This window comes from Protobothrops mucrosquamatus, unplaced genomic scaffold (genome assembly GCF_001527695.2).
Source record: "Protobothrops mucrosquamatus isolate PMUCROS unplaced genomic scaffold, P.Mucros_1.0 scaffold88, whole genome shotgun sequence".
NCBI lineage: Eukaryota > Metazoa > Chordata > Lepidosauria > Squamata > Viperidae > Protobothrops > Protobothrops mucrosquamatus.
The window spans coordinates 338,729-357,440 of record NW_015386464.1 but is presented as its reverse complement, the minus strand read 5'-3'; the positions used below and the strand labels follow the sequence as shown (position 1 = coordinate 357,440).

Sequence of the window (18,712 nt, the reverse complement as noted above, 5' to 3'; positions counted from 1 at the left end):
CTTCCGCCCAAGCATAACGCCAGCAGTTCTGTGCCACAGAGGCTTGAGACACGGAGGCGCGGGACGCGGAGCGGCGCGGTGCGGTGGGAGGCGGCAGGACGGGGGGAGGGGTTACCTGCATCCTGCCAGCCGAACTCTGGAAGCCTGCCTGAATACCCGTATTTTCCGGCGTATAAGACGACTGGGCGTATAAGACGACTGGGCGTATAAGACGACCCCCGACTTTTGAGAAGATTTTCAGGGTTTAGAAAGTCGTCTTATACGCCGGAAAATACGGTATATATGATCTGTGGGAGGTATATTGTAGTTCAGCACATCCAGATAGTACCAACTTGTTGAAGATTATAGCATATATAAAATTTGTACTTTTGCTTCCAGGCTCTATATTTGTTGTATATATATTAATGCAGTCAACAGTCTTATTTATTCTAGACATTACTTATATTTTGTTTTGCAATTCCTAGCTTTCAAATGACTATTTCTCTGCAGAGATAAGTTTTCTATTTTGTATTGATCTTAGAGAAACTTGCTGCTGAAGTGGGCACGTCTTACGGCTGCTACTTTGTTCCTGCATTTTCAGGATTATATGCACCATACTGGGAACCCAGTGCAAGAGGGTAAATATTATCTGATTGAATGTTAAATAGTACTTTTCTGGTGTTCTGCTAATAAACAGGGCTTATGAAAGTGTATGTTCTGCTTTACGCCAAAGGAAAGTACCATTGTTGACATCTGTATTCACTTCATTTGATATTCCCCAGCCCTGTGCCCAGTTTTCCTTTAAAAGATATTTATATTAAATCACATGTAAAAGAAGCCGACCTAGTAGTTCTAGCTGACATGAACTACCTCCTTCAAAAGCATTTTTATTTCCGAGAATGTCTCCTTGTCCATATTTATTTGAGGAATGGCAAAACTCCTTATGACAGCTATTTTCTTGAATACATCTGCTGACCTTTGTTCCAAATTATAGATGGCAATATATTGTTTAAATGTAGATATACCAAAATCATACAAACAATAGGGCAAAATTAATTTTAAGGAGTGAATGTTTTGTCTGAATTAAGGGTGCTAACCATTCTCTTCCCAAACATCACTTTCCTTGGCAAGGCCACAGTACAAATTATCTCAGAAAAAGTGGCAAGAATTAAATGCCCAAACTTGGGAGGGGAGTATGTCAAATTTTAATATCTCATTCCATTAGTGTGATTGGTTTAGATCCATCCTTAGGTATATGTAATGACATACTATTGATTCTCAGTTAGATTCTGTAGATATTGCCAATATATTCTTTCAGGCAGTTACTTGCATGATCACAGTGAGACAGTATGTTGTATTTTAATACTACTTTTATTTCTAACTGTAGTATCGTTTGTCTTCGTTTGCAGAATTATCTGTGGCCTTACTCAGTTTACAAATAAAAACCATATTGCCTTTGCTGCACTAGAAGCTGTCTGCTTTCAAACACGGGAGGTATAGATTATGAGTACTGTATTATTAGGATTTTTGAGTTAAATTTTTTATAATACTGTTGTTTTTATTTCTATAGGCAGCCATGTCTAAATGTGTTTATTTCACCTTCTGAGATATTAGTTCAAAATGTAAAATAAAATTTTCAACTAAATTTTTTTCTTACTTTATGTTTTGTTTGCTCTTACTGATTTTTTTATAATGCCATAAAGCCAAATGTTTCAACTATTTTTTTGCTATGTAATCTATAAAACATTTTAGTTTTTATTGAAAAAATTAATAAGAAGTGTTTGTTTTAGATATTGGATGCAATGAATAAAGACTGTGGGATACCACTTAGTCAGTTACAAGTTGATGGAGGAATGACCAACAACAAGATACTTATGCAACTCCAGGCTGATATTCTTTGTATTCCAGTAGGTAAGATAAAAGTCTCCTTGCATTTTATTTTGAATTGCTATATATAAGGTTCACTATGACTTTTGAAAAAAGTATTTCAATTTACTTACATTAAAATATATTTCTGGAATTACATATATACCAAGATTTTCAGCCTTGCCAATGTAGGCTTTTTAGATCCTTTTTATTTTGTAAAGTCATCTAAGGAAACTGCAGTTCATAATTTTTGTTTTCTTTTTGTCAATTTAGTCTTCCTGCTTTATTCTGAGTAATTGTTATTCAGTTAAATAGTTATTTAGTAACTACATGTAAAAGGAACCCTCTTTTAGGAATAATAAAATCATAATTTCTTCTATCGGGATGAAAAATGTTGAAAACATCATCTTGTCTTGTTTATTTAAGGAAGATTTACATTGCTCTTCCTGTCACTGATAGTGTTGTCATGGAAAGGCAATTCTCTGCTAGCACCTTCCTTTAAAAATGCTGCAATGGGATTAAAGGGTAAGGAAGTTTACTGCTGAGTTCTAGAAAACCTAAGGATAAAAATTTAAGAAAGTGCATTTGAGCAATACAGTTATAGGAGGGAGGAAAGGATACATATATTAGTGAAGGAGCTGAAATATGATTTAAGAGACCCATGTTCCAGTATTTACCGAATTGCAAAATTAAATGGGCAGCATATCCTTACCAACCCGTTAGATAGTTTGGGCTATGAAAATAAAATGGTAGGCAAACCTCTTTTGCATCACTTTGACCTTTTGAGGAAAGACAAGATATGCACTAAATGAAACTTTTAATGATTCTTATACAAACACACAGATATACCTGCAAGAACACCTGTCAAGATGTCAGATGTAATTTCACTGTAATGCAGTTTTGGTTTGGTGCCTTTTGTGTATGGATATACAACACAAAAGCAATATTTAATGGATAAAATACATGGCGGATGTAATTAGCCACATTTGGCAGTTGAAATTTGAAAAATATTTCCTCTGACTATGTAAATAGTTAGGTTTTTTGTTTGAGGGTTTTTTTTGTCAATGAATACTGTCTTTTTTAATTACTTGTTTAAAGGAATAATCTAGGGCTGATTGGTGAATATATAGGATGATGTTTCTTTGTGATAGCAATTAAGATAAAGTATATGTTTGCATTGGTTATTACAGTGGTTCTCAACCTGTGGGTCAGGACCCCATTTGGGGTCGATCGACCATTTCACAGGGGTCACCAAGCAAGGCTGTCCGCCATTTTTTTTGTCCATTTTTTTTGTCCACCATTTTTTTCCTTTTCCGGCGGGTGCCATGGCCCTTGGGCTGGGCCAGCTGGTGGTCGGCCTGCTCCATCTCTGCCGCTTGCCAGCTACGACTCGGCCGGCGCAGGGGGCGGAACCACGCATGCGCGGCGCTCCCAGGCAGGGAAAGTCCTCGACTTACGACCGGTTGGGTAGTCCTCGACTTACGACCAGTTTAGTCCTCGACTTACGACCGGTTTAGTCCTCGACTTACGACCGGTTTAGTCCTCGACTTATGACCGGTTGGGGTCGCGGCATTAAAAAGGTTGAGAACCACTGGGTTATTAGTTCCCTGTATTCCAGCTGATTAATCGGCAGACTCCTTTTTCATTAAAGAATCCATCTTTGTATAAAGCATATTTGTCCTTAATTCACTAGCTACTAATATTTTTCAGTCAATTGAACGAAAAGTAAAATAAAGTAAGGTGTAAAAGTGAAAAAAAAAGATACTTGTTTTAATACTTAAAATGCTCACATTTTGTCTACATATATTTTGTTCTATCAAGGACTAGATAAAAATGCTACCTTGATTTCTGTCTTATTAGTAAAGCCATCTATGCCTGAAACCACAGCACTTGGAGCAGCAATGGCAGCTGGAGCTGCAGAAGGGGTGGGAGTCTGGAGCTTACATCCTGATGACTTCACAGCAGTAACATGTGAACGTTTTGAGCCACAGATCAATCCAGAGGGTAAGAAGGGCTTTTAAGATCTAATCTCTGCTATCTAAACTCACTCAGTTTATGCAAATCTAGTCCATTCATACTGATATAAAATTAGCATAGTTTATTCTGTCAGCATAGTTGTGCTACCTCTGAATGGTGAACTATCTTAGGAAAATTATATTGGGGGAGGGAGGTTGATACTTTCCTTATTTGCCACTATTGCAAACTTTCCTTGTTTTTATTTAAATTTTGAGGTTTTCTGACAGTTAATAAAATTCCTATGCATTTCAGAAGACTTTTCCATATATTACAAAGTAAATGCTTTTATGTTAAATAAAAACAATTGTTTGAATTTTTGATAAAAATGTTGTTTTTGATTTTAGAAAGTGAATATCGTTATACCAGATGGAAGAAAGCTGTTAAGAAATCAATGGGGTGGGAGACATCAGAACCTCAAGGAAACAGTGAGTCATCATTCATGCATTACTTGTAAAAGTCAAATTGCTTTTCCATACACAATAGACTGTAGCAAATAGAAAAAAATAGATTTTTGTATTGATAGTGGTAGTAGTTATAATCCAACCATGTTTTAGTAAGTGTCCTAGAAACTGAAAATATGGAACAATGTGTACACTTATTTTTCAATAATTTATGTATAGATGCACAACCAGATAGTAGCATAGTATAGTATAGTAGATAGTATAGAAATATACTCTCAAATTATTTGAGGAATACATTTCTGCTGGCATTTACAACTTTCACTGAGTTGTATGAAAATTTCTAAAGTCTTGAGTACAGCTAGCAATATACTCAAATCCTGCCACCAAGTTTTAAGATTTAATTTAATTTTAAAGTTACAAAAACAGCTTGTGTAAATACAGGAATTAATCATATTAAGTATATAAATTCATATAATCACATGAATTTAATTTATTCTGGCCTTAGTCTTCTCAAAGCCAATCACAGTGATTGGCCTGAAAAAAAAATACAGATCTAAGCAGTAAACAGGAACAGTTGAAACCCTTTATAAAAAATCAAAAATAACAAGATATTAATTCCTCCAGCCAGGAGGATGATGAATCAGTTAGACCAAAGATTTCAGATATGGCAATAGATTATTAGACACTCATTTTTTTAAAGTCCTAATAACTGCAGAAAGAAAATGGGTGTGTGTGTGTTTTTTAACAGTAGTGTTGAGCAATGTAAGTTAGAAACTCCAACAATAGAACAAAAAATCCATAACAATATTTTTCCTTATACAAAGCAGTAATTTCTATGTTGTTGGAAAGATATGGGCAGGTTAGTAAAGGACAATGATATATAATGTTTATTTTCGTAAGTTCTAATTATTATCTAGTTGACTTATTGACTGGGCCAAAACTAAAGCTTCACTGGTTTCAAGAAACTACTGGAGTTCCTCCTTTGCATACAATGATACAATGTCAATAAAAACCTTTTTTATAATGGCGATATTAATAGCACCCAATAGTAATTGTCTTGGCAATTTTACATAAATATTATATGATAATCAGTAAAATACAATACAATTAATACTTATCTTAGCAATTTTGGGTTTATCAGAGCTATAACAATCTTGTGCTTAGTCAAACATTGAAAATGCAACCCAGGCAGGAACAAATTTGAATAATATCACATATTCTGTATGACGAGCACAAGAAATGCATTTATATATTTTTTATTTCAAACAAAATTTATTTTAGCTTAAAAATGTTCTGTTTATGAAAAAATAAGTTCTTTTTAAATTCAGCAAGCATTACTATAAGTCGGGTGAGAAAGATGTAAAGGAGAGAAGCCTTATTTACAATTTCTATACAATTAGTCTGAAGAGAATTAATATGTAAAAACTTGAGAATCTTTTAATTAGATGCAGTGCTGTTTCCTGAGGGCAGTTTAAATGCCTGTTGCTATTTGAAAGTATCATGTTGCTTGCTGCAGAATACTATACACGGCTGCTCTGAAATGAATGGCAATGAATTCAGTGAACCTTGATCCTTGGTAAATGATATAACACTGCAGCTTTGCAATCTATAGAGATTTCTAGATATGACTGTCATAAATGGTTTTAGTACTGTATTTGCTCATTTATAGTTAACAATAGCAATTTTATGCTTTCAATTCAAGTCTGGAGACAGTTGGTACATGTATATTTCACTTGCTGATAGTATAATGTGTATGGTGGAGCAGGCACAATGCATGATTGGATAAGAGATATGCAGTGCCCACATTACATGGTACTTCATACACAGTCAATATTTTTGAAAAACAAAGATAAGTGTGAGATAGTTTGTATGTGTATAATCAGACACACATGAATTCATTCTTCCAGCTTCCGTAGCGCGTTCTTCTTGCATTATTCGTAATGTTTAATATCAGCTTTATTTGAAATTCTGTACTATCTACTTTATTAGTAGCAAATTGTTTCTGTCTAAATAATCTTAAATATTGACACTGGATGCAAGACTGAAATATATCTAAGCCTCAGTGTTTGTTCTATTTCTAATTATTACTATATGCTGAACTATCTGTAGCATTTTGCAGAATTTCTCTCTCTTCTAATTTTCTTCATGTAATTCTTAAATAGTGCAATTTACACGTATCTCTCTCTTGATTTGTTTGACTGGAACCTCTCTTCTGGATGACATCAGGTGAAACTAGTATCTTCTGTAGTCTGCCTTTGGGCTTTTTTATAATGAGTAGCCTGTTAATGTTAATCGGAGCAAAGTATATCTCAGGTTAGTTTATATTTTGAAATGTCTTGTTTTCACAAGATAATCACTGCTACGTAGATGATTTAAATACTTTCAGTTTGAAAAAAGTGTTTAGTATTGTTGTATATGAAGAAATATTTAATGACACTAGCTCTTAATAATTTTAATTTAATAGTCTATTTTAAAAGTTCCTATAGAAAATGCAGAAATTTTTTAAAAATCTGCTATTAATTTTTTCTACTATTTCAAATCAATTTTAAAAAGTGGGCAGGAGTGCCTGAATAAATCTTGATTTTCTATAGGCTATGATAGGTACACATTCTAATTATTTCTTTTTTGAGGTTTTATAACCACATAACTGCAAATATATATATCAGAATTTGTGACTTTATAAGTAAATTTTTAATTTTTTTCTAGATTAGAAGATTTACTGTAAGATCTTACATCTGAAATTGATTGTTATCCCTGTCAAATTAATTTCCTTTAGATGCCACGAGACTCATCACTTAAGGCAAAATTAGTATCCTAAAACATTGCTTATTTTGATGTAAAAATAATAAGTTTCATAATTTTTCTATTTGAAAAAACAATAGTTAATATTTTGTCAGATTTCCTTTTCCTATTCAACTGTTAAGAAATGTGAATAGCTAATTGACTCGGTCACAATTGAAAACTATGCTTAGCAGAATGAAGTATCTCATCATAGCTTAAAACATGTACAGAAAATATAAGTTAATCTTGTACATGGACAGATAATATAGATACTATTGGCAGAGGAATTTCAAGAAACATTTATTCAGGTGATATTTACCAGAAGTAATGAACTTTTTCCCCCAGCTCTGTACAAATGGATTGTTATATATAAAAGAGAATTTTATTTTCATTCTTTAATAAACTTTAACAATAGGTAATTTGTTCTTTTAATTATTTACAATTTACAAATAATTTGAGCTTGCTGTGTCATGCTCTCCTCAAATATTGCATCCCCCAAATCTGATAATAAGAATCTTACAAGCTGCTTCTCTGGAAGCTCCTGAATGATTTTATAGCAACTTAACAGCAGGAGTCAGTTTCTGCATATAACTACATTATTATTTTACACTTTTTTATCATAATATTCAAGGTGGCCTAATATTCAAGATGGAGTTTTCTGGAAATTCTTATTCAGAACTAGACTTTTTGGTTTTAGGAAAGTTCTACTGAGACCATAGCTTGCTGTAATAATGTAAGACTGCAATTGAATTACATTTTGAACAGAAAATTTGAATGTAGAAAAAGAAATGTTTTATGAGCCACAGAGGTGGCTGAATAAAGAAGTCTTTCTACTATAAAGTGGGGAATTCAGAATATTTTTTTTCTTGAGTACTGCTGCTACATATGCTCCTTTACAATTCATATATGTAAATACAGTGGTGCTCAAAAATTTGTGAATCCTTTTGAATTTCAGTATTTCTGCATAAATATGACCTGGATCATTTCCCCCAATAAATCAATGACCAAGTACAGTGTATTTGATTCATTTGTTTTGATTGGGTTCTTTTTATCAAATTTTAGGATTTCTGTGGAGAAAGGTTATCTTTTATGTCATATTTCTACAGAAATATTGAAAATTCAAAAGAATCCTCAAACATTTAAGCACTATATATATAGAGTAGGTGTAATGTTCTTCAGTAAACATATGTTCTCTGGACAGATATATTTAGACATATTTTCTGGATAGATATAGAGAGGCTGCCACAAGGAAGAGGGAGGGAGTCATGTTGTTCACCAGAGCACCAGAGGGAAGGACAAGAAACAATGGTTGGAAACTGATCAAAGAGAGAAGCAACCTGGAATTAACTTTCTGACAGTGAGGACAATCAACCAGTGGAACAGCTTGCCTCCAGAAATCATGGGCACTCCATCACTGGAGATTTTATTGTATAGGTTCTCCTGCTTGCGCAGGGGGCTGGACTAGAAGACCTCCAAGGTCCCTTCCAGCTCTATTGTATTCTGGTTTATTTTTTGCATTTAAGTCACGTGGAATGGTGTTTTATGAAGCTGTAAACCATTTTTGAGCGAATGGTGCTTTATAGAGTTGCACTGTGTGTGTGTGGTATGCAGGCTGTAAAACAAATCACTTCAAGCACTTAACTTTATATATTTAAGTATAACTTCCATTTTTATTAGGCCTAAACATAACGTGAAGTACACTTTGAAATCCTATTTTGGATTTCCTTGCATGAAGAACATTAAGGCTACCTTCTAAAAACACACAGTAATTCTGTTTTGTATTATCTTTGTATTATATAGTTACTGCCTTATATATGAGTACTCTTTTTCCTCTTTTCCTATTCCAGTAGGCAGAGAACTTGTTACACTGAAATGGGGAAAAAGGCAATTAGAGGAGCACTTCAAAATCCTCTAGTGATGTTGTTACTTAGTAAAACAATTGCCATTGCATATGTTTTCTACAATGCAATTTCATGCTTCCATAAGTTAGATAATATAATCCATGCCCCAGGTTGGCACTGTTAGGATTTGATAGGTGATTTAGTTTCAGTTAATTATTTCCCCAGAAGATATCTTAAGTATTATATTTATCCTCTTAACAAAAAAATATGTGATTAATGATCCTTTTTTTCCCCTTTCAGGTAAATTCAAATGAGGCATTTTAATGGATTTCAGGAGACTGTAACATCTCAAAAGAATGTGGTGCTTTCTTAACAATTTTAATGGCATTATTTTGACACAGTTCACTGTCAAAGTAACTATTTAGGAAAGGGATTTAATCAGGAACAAGCAAAATATAGCTGCAACTACCTATCTGCTTAAAAAGTAAAGTGGAAAGAACTCTTGGTTAACTTCTGTAACTGCTATCACTTGTTTTGTCCACTTTGAAATGAAACATGAAATAAAAAAAGTTAACGGTTTTTTTTTAAAAAAAACACCACCAAATGGTACACTTCAGGAACTTCATTGTATACATTTATGTAAAGTTGTGATTTCTTTTTAGAAATTGCTTATAGCAATACTTTCAAAAATCATCTTTCTTATCGACTGATTAGAACCTCACTGAGAATTGAAGAATCAGTAATATATTTTGTAACAAGGAAAGAACAGTTATTTATTCCTCCTTTTCATATGCATTGGTTATCATATTAAGGATTCTAAGCTACTAAATAAAACTGGTAGACTTCAGAAAGCTTATTTAAAATTAAACCTAGTATTTAAAATATACTGTGTATGTATAGCAAGAAAGCTATATATTTGAAATACTGTAATATAAATCAAATTGCCAAGTGTATGGATATGAAGATTAAATATGAGCTTTAAAAGTTCAGATAACTACACTTACTTTAGTAAATAATCATAATATTTATGGGCTTTGGTTGAAAATCACAAACATTTTTCAATCTTTCATTTTACTTAAAAGTTTGGACCAAAATTTGCTTCTCAGTGGGATACCATTATAAGCAGTGGCAATCATGATTTCTGGATATAATATTTTAGATATCCAAAGAATAAAATAACTTTTAAAGGTCCCAAAGTTTAATACTAATGTATGTCAGAACAATACTTTATAATATTCATATTTTCATTAAGAATTAAAATAAAATCAAACATTGCTGGCTTGCAGATTGATCCCCTTTCAAACTGAGGATATATCTGGTAAAATAACGTCAAACAGCTCATAGAAATCTCCATGTTCTTTGAAATGTATCTTCAGTGCACACTATTCTTCTTTTCATAGTTAGACTTCTCTAGGGTAGGGTTCAGGATTTGCTTTGCACACTACTGGAATGAGGTGGAGTTGAAAATACAGTGAATCTAGGCTGCTACTATTTGAAGATGCTTCAAGACTATTCTAGTATAACAAAAAAATGCCTGTGGAGAGATTAACATAGCTTCTTCCCTGCATAAAAATTATACAATTAAAAGGTAATAGAAAATTGATCTGCTGCTCTTATAAAACTCACCTGATTCAAAGTGCAGTGTGTAAACATATTGAAAGGTAGCAATATTGTAATGTATACACACTGGCAGCTAAAGAATATGTGCACGGTGAAACGGTTTCTGGGTCTGTTATTTCCTACATTTTGTATATGTCATTGGTAAGGAAATAAGAATTGGAAATTCAAATAATGTTAAACTAATGCTTTTTCTTAAGTGTAGAATTGATTTTTGCCTTGGTTTGAAATGTAGAATACTTATAGCAATTGTTGAGCATTTTAACTGAAAACTAGTCTTAATAATCAGTATTTCAGCTTTTTCATAAGCTGAATCTAAGACTACTTATTCTTTCTTTTGTATCACGATGTATTGGTATATGTCACAATGAATGAACTTAAGCTTCCAAATGTCAATTCACTAACTCTACTTCTAGACAGGCTTTATATATTTTAAGGTCATATTTGGCAAGCCAACATTTTCCCTACTTCTGGCAATGTAAAAGACTTTCCTCCCACCTATAAATTTAATGTTCAGAGGAAATAATACTTTTCTGGATATTTCTTTGGCAAGCTGGGTTTATAGCCATACTTGTTGACAATATCTTACATAGGAAGTATACCATTATACTATGGCCAAGAATATATTTTTTTAAAATTCTATTTTATACAGCTGGAAGTTAATCTGAAAGATGGCTTGTTTTATTATGCTCCCTGCTTAAGTTTCCTGCTTTGTATAGTGTATTGGGATTGGTAACTTCAGATATGATTCATGGAAGTATATAGGATATTAAATTGATAAGATTATAATTATAGTTGGAATTTTGCACAATGTACTATCACTTTTTCTATAAAACAAAATTGTTGGAACTGCTCACTTTTTGTGAATGGAATATCTTTTTCTATATAATTTGAATTATTAAATAGATACATTGAAAATGTGAAATAGCAAAGTTGTCAATATTGCACTTGTAGAAATATATGTGATTTAAAATGTCCTTAGTCTTGTTCTCAATTATGCTTGCGATGAAACCCATAAATAAAATGCTAATTAAATCTTCATTTCTGGAAATGTTTTACTGAAGCTTGTTGTAATAAATAATGTAATATCAACTTTAAGAATCATAAACTTGAATGTATTTTTTGGCCTTAAAATAAAAAGTTTACATTTTAAAGTCAAACTGAATATTTTCTTACCCAACCTTTCAACATTTAGGAAGCCTACCGTATAATGCATCTTGTATTATCGCAAGAAACCAGATATGCTTCATTTGCTAGAATGGTGCTTATTGTTAATCATGTTTACTTGAATTACTACATTCTGTCTAAGCAGTTAGTTCAAGGTAATGCTACTAGCACCAGCCAATCATACATCACTGAAACTGAACTGCACTAGAATTATCAGTAGGCATATATTAGATTATTTAATGGTTAACATTTTTAACAAGTTTGTGTGGAGTTCTACAGAAGTACATTTCTAGTTAAATAATGGAAAGATTAAAGTCATTTTTAAGTAAACCAAACTATAAGGTTAGATCATGGATACCTAGTATCAGGATCCAGGCTTATGTTTATACCAAATTGTAGTATTACATACTTGAATAAACTATATTCCTATTCACTATTTCACCCAGGACCTACCTATTGAACTTTTTGAATGCATTGTTAATATATTACTTGGGAATCACACAGGTACCATAGCCCAAATAAATGTCTGTATTTATATACTAGGTAGCAGTCTAGTCAAGTATCCACTTGCTATTCTTGTCAATTTCAGTCATGTGCAGCATATTTACCTTTGCTTTTTTTACAATATTTTCAGAGAGTCTGAGAGCATCTGTCGAAAGATGTCAACAATTTATGAATCCCAGCACTTAAAAGCATGTCATATGGATGCATCAGATTATCAAATAAGTCTTAAGGTAGTTGAGATGAAACGTCAACATTTTAATTAAAAACTCGCTCAGTTAAGAAAATTAAAAGAATATAATGGTATAAAGTATGCCACTGTACTTTAAAAGTATAATAAAACCATGGCATGGTGATTATAACAAAAGGGCCAATTTATTATTTATTTATTTCATTCATTCTATTTATATGGCTGGCCATCACCAACTAGTGGCCCCAGAATTAGAATTGTTTTGTATTTGTGGTTCCTGGTATTGGGAACTCTTTTCTTTCAACAGTTTCTCAAATGCCAGGGCATTTAAAGCAGGGGTCTCCAACCTCCAGTCCGTGGACTGGCACTGGTCCATAGCATGCCAGAAACTGGGCCACGCCATCAAGTGAAGCCCGATCTGCAGAATGCAGGCAGCACACAAAACCACGCCCACTCTAGTCCACAGAAAAACCTCTGCACTGAACCAGTCCCCGGTGCCCAAAAGGTTAGGGGCCGCTGATTTAAAGGATTCTGCCAATATTAATTCATATCACCTTGAAGGTTGCAAAATGCATAATTCACCTATTTTTGGATAATATTGCTTTTATTTATTCCACTTATTTCAACCCAGTTGCTATTTATAGTATTAAAAATATTAATATTCCAAGTGTAATATGCAAAAAGTAAAAGATGCTCAGCTTGCAGGCTTAAATGACTTAATAGGTATGTGTAAACCATTTCTGTCTTTGGAGGCAGAATATATTTCAGAATTCTGTAATGTTCCATTCTTCATCTAGCCCATGCTGCTCAGACATTCTCAAAATAGTCTGGTAGTTTTCAGGAGTATGAAATGGTTTGTGGATGTAGTCAAGTCCAGAAATATCTTAGAATGCTGTATCTTTGTAATATTCTTTGCGTATACCAAAAGTTTGGAGTCTCAATCTATAAATTACAATAATCCACCTTGAACTACCAGCAAAGCGCATCATGATTCTTGGAGACATGATTTACAAACTGGAAGTCAGAAGTGCTTAAAAAAACTATTGAGAGGAAGGAAATTCTGGAGCTCCAAAAGACCAAACATTGCTGGAATAGCTGCATTTAATCTAGTTTTCTAAATGCTCTCAGAGTAGAGGTCATTTATTTCATATAGTTGGACTATTTGTGCCCTACCTACATTTCATACACTTTGCTACTTAATATTTATAGTATGCTTTTTCAAATATATTGCACAATATATTTAGTTTTTCAAATGTAATCTACAGTAGTACAGTAGTTTGAAAGTCATTGCTATAGTCCAGTGGTGGCGAACCTATGGCACGCGTGCCAGAAGCGGCACTCAGAGCCCTCTCTGTGGGCACGCACACCATGCCCCGGAGATGGCAACCGTCCCTCTTCAACCAGCCGCCCACTAACTCGCCGAAGTCCCACGTGGCTGGATGCATCCCAGCACCCATGCGCTCGCTGGCCTCTGTGCGCAGGGACCGATGGTGTCAGGCAGCCGCCGCCTCGGCCCCTGTCTCACCTTGCCCTGTGACAATGGCACCCCCGCCCTGCCTCGCCTCTCCCCGCAGGATGAGCCTCCTGCCCACCGCCCCACCTGCCAGAGACCCCCTGGATTTCCCCCAACCCTGCCCGGCTCCCACAGGCGTCCCTCTCCACGAGCAACATTGAGGTGATCACGCCCACCTTGGCCACACCCACCCAGTCTGCCATGACCACCACAGCCACGCCCACCCAGTGGGCCACGCCCACCTGGCACTTGGTGATAAATAAGTGGGTTTTGGGTTGCAGTTTGGGCACTCGGTCTCTAAAAGGTTCGCCATCACTGCTATAGTCTAACTCATCCAACTTGATTTGAAATTGAAAAAGTTTCATAATTTTGCAGAGTATACAGCTGTGCATTTTCTCCATCTGCTCTGATGATGACTCTTGCACAAACAGAAGGTGTCTAATTTCCTGGTCTTACTGCTTTAGCTAGGCATCCTTTTGCTTTGTTTAAAAAAAATAAACAGTAAAAACTAAGTTGAAAGTTTTTTGCTAATCAGTTTTGTAAAGGCTTTGAGAAGATTGTGACCAATAATGTGTCAAAAACTATGAAATTGGCATCCACCCTGGAAACAAAAGCTGCAGCCTTGGGGGGGGGGGAGCCTTTCAGAAACCCCAAACTGGTCATATATGCTCTAAGACCAACATGTAGATTCCTAGAGGAATTAGTTTGCGTAATTAGTGGGAATGCCAGAGAGCCTTACTGTAGATTTTCCAGTGACTAAGAGAGAGCAGTAAAGAGAGGGAAAAGTTTGATCCTTTGCCGATATCCAGTGGCCCCTAAGCCTCATTTATTGCTGTTCTATTTGGTGATCAGTCTGTTCTTCTTATACAGGAGTCTTCAAACTTGGCCCTTTTATGACTTGTGGACTTCAACTCCCAGAATTCCTGGGAGTGCCTGGCTGAGGAATTCTGGGAGTTGAAGTCCACAAGTCATAAAAGGGCCAAGTTTGAAGACCCCTGTTCTTATACCTGACTCTACACATCAAAAAAGAAGAAAGGCTTTACAAAGATACAGCCATTTCTCTTGGCTCAACTTTGTATGCACTGAGTTCTGCAACCATTTGTAGTTAATTTTAATTTGTATTTTCCCATAGCAGCTAGCAGCTTTGTTAAATTGTTTGTGATAAATAGCTCCAGATGCTTTTAAATTAAAAGCACAGTTTAGTTAAATCTCTTTGGGGAACAGTAAAAGAATAAATAAAACTTCTTAACAACTACATTTTATTTATTTGTGCTGTCAATGGAACTTCCAGATGGCCTCATCAACACCAGCTGCAATTGAGGCATTTTATTGCAATAAAGAGTAAGCAGCTGTGTTGAATAGCCATTTGCCAAAGGTTCAGGACTTCTGTATTTCTAGAAATGATTTGCCATTTGAAATACGGTGTGATTGTTGAAAGTAACAAGTTTTGTGAGCAACAATTTCCCACTTCTTTTTTCAAACAGTCAGTTTGCAATATGTAAAGCAGGAATTAGTACAATAGCATAATAATCTTACTAACACTTGCCTTCTAAAACATACAGACAGAAAACAGTACTATTTAATGAGTTTTCTTACTCCCATTTGCTTATCTGAATGTGTATCATCTTGCTTAGTTTATCCAACAGGAACTTTTGTCCCTAGGGTGTGATTTTTACATATACTTAAGAGAAAACCCAATTAATTCTTTTGTATTATTTCTTAGAGTTGTTGTAAAAATTAGATTTTATTGGGCCACAACTCTAATTTGATAATTTTCTTTTCCCTTTCACCCCCCCCCCCCCCCCTAGCTCTTGGATTTTTAAAAGGAAAGTTGATTTAAACCAAGCCTGCAAATGTAGCAACTGCGATCATATCAGTCTGAACTTCACCATCTATTCAGCTTAATATCTAACACTACAAATATATGGCTTGGGACCAGATTATTTGAAGGACTGACTTTTCCAAAGTCACATCTACCCAATCCACCAAAGTAGGGAATGCTGTGGGTCCCCTCTCCTAAGGAAATACATCTAGTGGGACCAAATAGAAAGGCATTCTCTATGGTAGCTCCCTCCCTGTGGAACATCATCCCCAAAGAAATAAGATTGGCCCCCACTTTGACACTTTCACAAAGCCAGCAAAATCCAGAATGGGATGGAGCCCATTAAGTGGCTCATTTGACTGATTGTTGTTACAAAGGGGTCAGGGTTATTGTTTTTTATATTGGGTCTTATCTTTGCAAGCCATATGGGCAGCCATATAATTTTTTAAAATAAATAAATATACTGCAGATTTTTTGTTCCTGGTTCTTTTACTATCATTCTCTGGTCTTTGGCTTGGCTTTTCCATGTGCTCTCTTATCCTTAGAGACTGAAACATTCTCACTAGTGATCCATAGGATTTCACACTTTCCCTCTCCTTTGCAACTTTCATCTACCATTCACCATTCAGATTATGTACTCTAATAATAGTTCAGTTCAAATATATCAACCCTTCCATTCCATCCTTTAGTAAATAGTATTGCTGCAAATCTTACAATCATTTACAACAAAAAAAGATTTAGACAGCTATCAGAAATTTCCCTTATATATATATCCTACATTTTAAATCTCCTAATTAATGGGTTTTCTTTTCTCTACCTTTATATAGCTGCAAACCAGACAGCTTTCCAATTCAGCCCCCAACCTAGCCCACTGCTTACGGGAAGAGTTAGGTCTTCATGGAAAGCTAAAAGGGTTGACCTGGGAGGTTGCTTTGATCTGGTGTTTGAAGAGAAGGGAAGTCTATATCTTTATTTCTATGGATTTTTGCGAACTGCATAAAATCATAGTAAGACAGGTGGCCATATACATCCTGAAAGTATGTAAATAACTAAACAGTTGTCTCTCAGATAACCAGGCTCTGTGCTAATCTGCACTTTGACTGCAAGTAGATGCCAACTGGCAACCAATGCAGCACCCGAAGTGAGGCATGCCTATTACTTCCTGTGCTGCTCCATTCTGAATCAGCTCTAGCTTCCTACTTGCCTTCAAGCACAGACCTATGTAGACAACAATACAATAGTCCATTCGTAAGGGGCAAGGGTATGGACTGAAGAAAACAAACACAGTTGCAACAGCAACAATTGTCGATTGCAGGGTTGCAATTTCTAAACCATCCGTACTCAAAAACTTTACAGAACAGCCAGACTTTATTGCCTTTCTTGAACTTCAACAGGATTGGTGCTAAATTAAGCTCAGATGGCGTTCTGCTCAGAGAGAGAGGAACATATGGAAAAAAGGATGCCTTTATGGTCTCAGGTATCAGCAGATCTTCAGGGATGGGATGCAAAGAGTGGTTTCCCTATGAGATCCTATGAGGTTCTCCCACAGGTATCCAAATTCTGACCCATGTAGAGCTTTAAATAAGAAACCAGCACTTTGAATAGCACTCTGAAGACAACTGGCACCCAAGCAGCTCCTAATGTGATGTTAATAGTAGCAAACCAGGAAGCACCCCTAAATATAAATGCTGCATTATGGCTAGTTGTAGCTTCTGAGTGGTATTTAATGGAAATCCCAGGTGGAATGAATTACAACAGTCCATATTATTTTTCTATTACATTTGATTAGTGCTTAATAAACATCATGTTGTCTGGGTTAATTTGTTTGCTTAATAATACAAGTTACATTCTTAGTCTCTACCCCTTTTTTCCAACCATTGATAAAACAAATTCCATGTTTGAAAATATTCTTTATCTTCTTTCTCTTTGATCCTCAATGTGATATTTCTTCATTTTTCCAGTGTTGAGCAAATACAATCCTCACTGCTGTTTGTACATGCAATGTTAAATATACACTTTGCTTTTCAAATCTTTCTGGTATTATACCTAATAGGAAAAGCTCAGGTTTAAAATCTACATGTTTTCCTAACATCTTTTCTACCCAAGTGTGTATTTTTGAGCAAAAGCTTTGCTTTAACACAGGTCCACCACAAATGGTAATATGTGCCAGATTTTTGGTTACATTTCCAACATTTACTAGACATATTTTTAAACATTTTTGCTAATCTAGCAGATGGTAAATGCCACCTATAAAACATTTTATATAGGTTTTCTTTATAAGAAGTTGCCATTGTCAATTTAAAATTTCTTTCCTAAAGATTTTGCCATTTCTCTAATTCTATATTATATCCAAAGTTTTTTGCCCATTGTATCATTGTAACTTTCACTTGTTCATCCTCCATTTTCAAATTTAATAGAAAGTTATATAATTTCTTAATTTTTCATCATAGTCAACAATATCTGATCAAACATTGTCTGTTCTTTATAAAAGCCATATATTTTCGCATCTTTTATCATATCTCGATTGCATTTGCAATTGAGGCCACCATGATAATTCAATACCCTGGTTTAAAAGCTCATTTAGATTTTAGTTTCCCTTCAGTATCCAAAATGTCCCTATATGTAAAAAAAAATTCATATTGCCCTAGGTTCAGGTGAACAAACGCTTCCATCATTGAAAGCCATCTTGGGATTTTCAAGTAGATTTTAGCTTTTATCTTTTCCCACACAAAAAGTAGTGAATTTCTTACATAGTGGTTTTGAAAGTTTTCTTTCTCATACCACAGAAATGCATGCCATCCAAGTTGCAGATTATGTCTTTCTAGATATAAGTCTTTTATGTCTGAGAAATATCCATTCTTTTAGCCTTATTAAAACACATGCTTGATAGTATAAGACCCAGTCTGGTAATCCAAATCCTCCATTTTCTTTGGATTCTTGTAGCATTTTCAGTTTAATTCTAGCTTTCTTTCCTTGCCAAATAAATTTCGAAATCAATGTATTCAAATCATCAAAAAA

At 34.7% G+C, this 18,712-nt stretch overlaps 1 protein-coding gene across 2 annotated transcripts in view; it reads left to right on the top strand.

Moving 5' to 3' along the window:
- GK (glycerol kinase) overlaps positions 1 to 11,636 on the top strand; it is a 41,918-nt gene extending 30,282 nt beyond the window's left edge. The window contains exons 14-20 of one of the 2 annotated variants that reach the window (XM_015812488.1): positions 521 to 617; positions 1,389 to 1,473; positions 1,770 to 1,890; positions 3,706 to 3,849; positions 4,206 to 4,286; positions 6,489 to 6,575; positions 9,185 to 11,636. In XM_015812488.1, coding sequence (XP_015667974.1) covers positions 521 to 617; positions 1,389 to 1,473; positions 1,770 to 1,890; positions 3,706 to 3,849; positions 4,206 to 4,286; positions 6,489 to 6,575; positions 9,185 to 9,198 — 629 coding nt within the window. In that variant the 3' untranslated portion in view covers positions 9,199 to 11,636. The remainder of the gene's footprint in view (positions 1 to 520; positions 618 to 1,388; positions 1,474 to 1,769; positions 1,891 to 3,705; positions 3,850 to 4,205; positions 4,287 to 6,488; positions 6,576 to 9,184) is intronic. The other variant, XM_015812489.1, reaches the window with a different exon arrangement.
- The last annotated feature ends 7,076 nt before the right edge of the window (positions 11,637 to 18,712 follow it).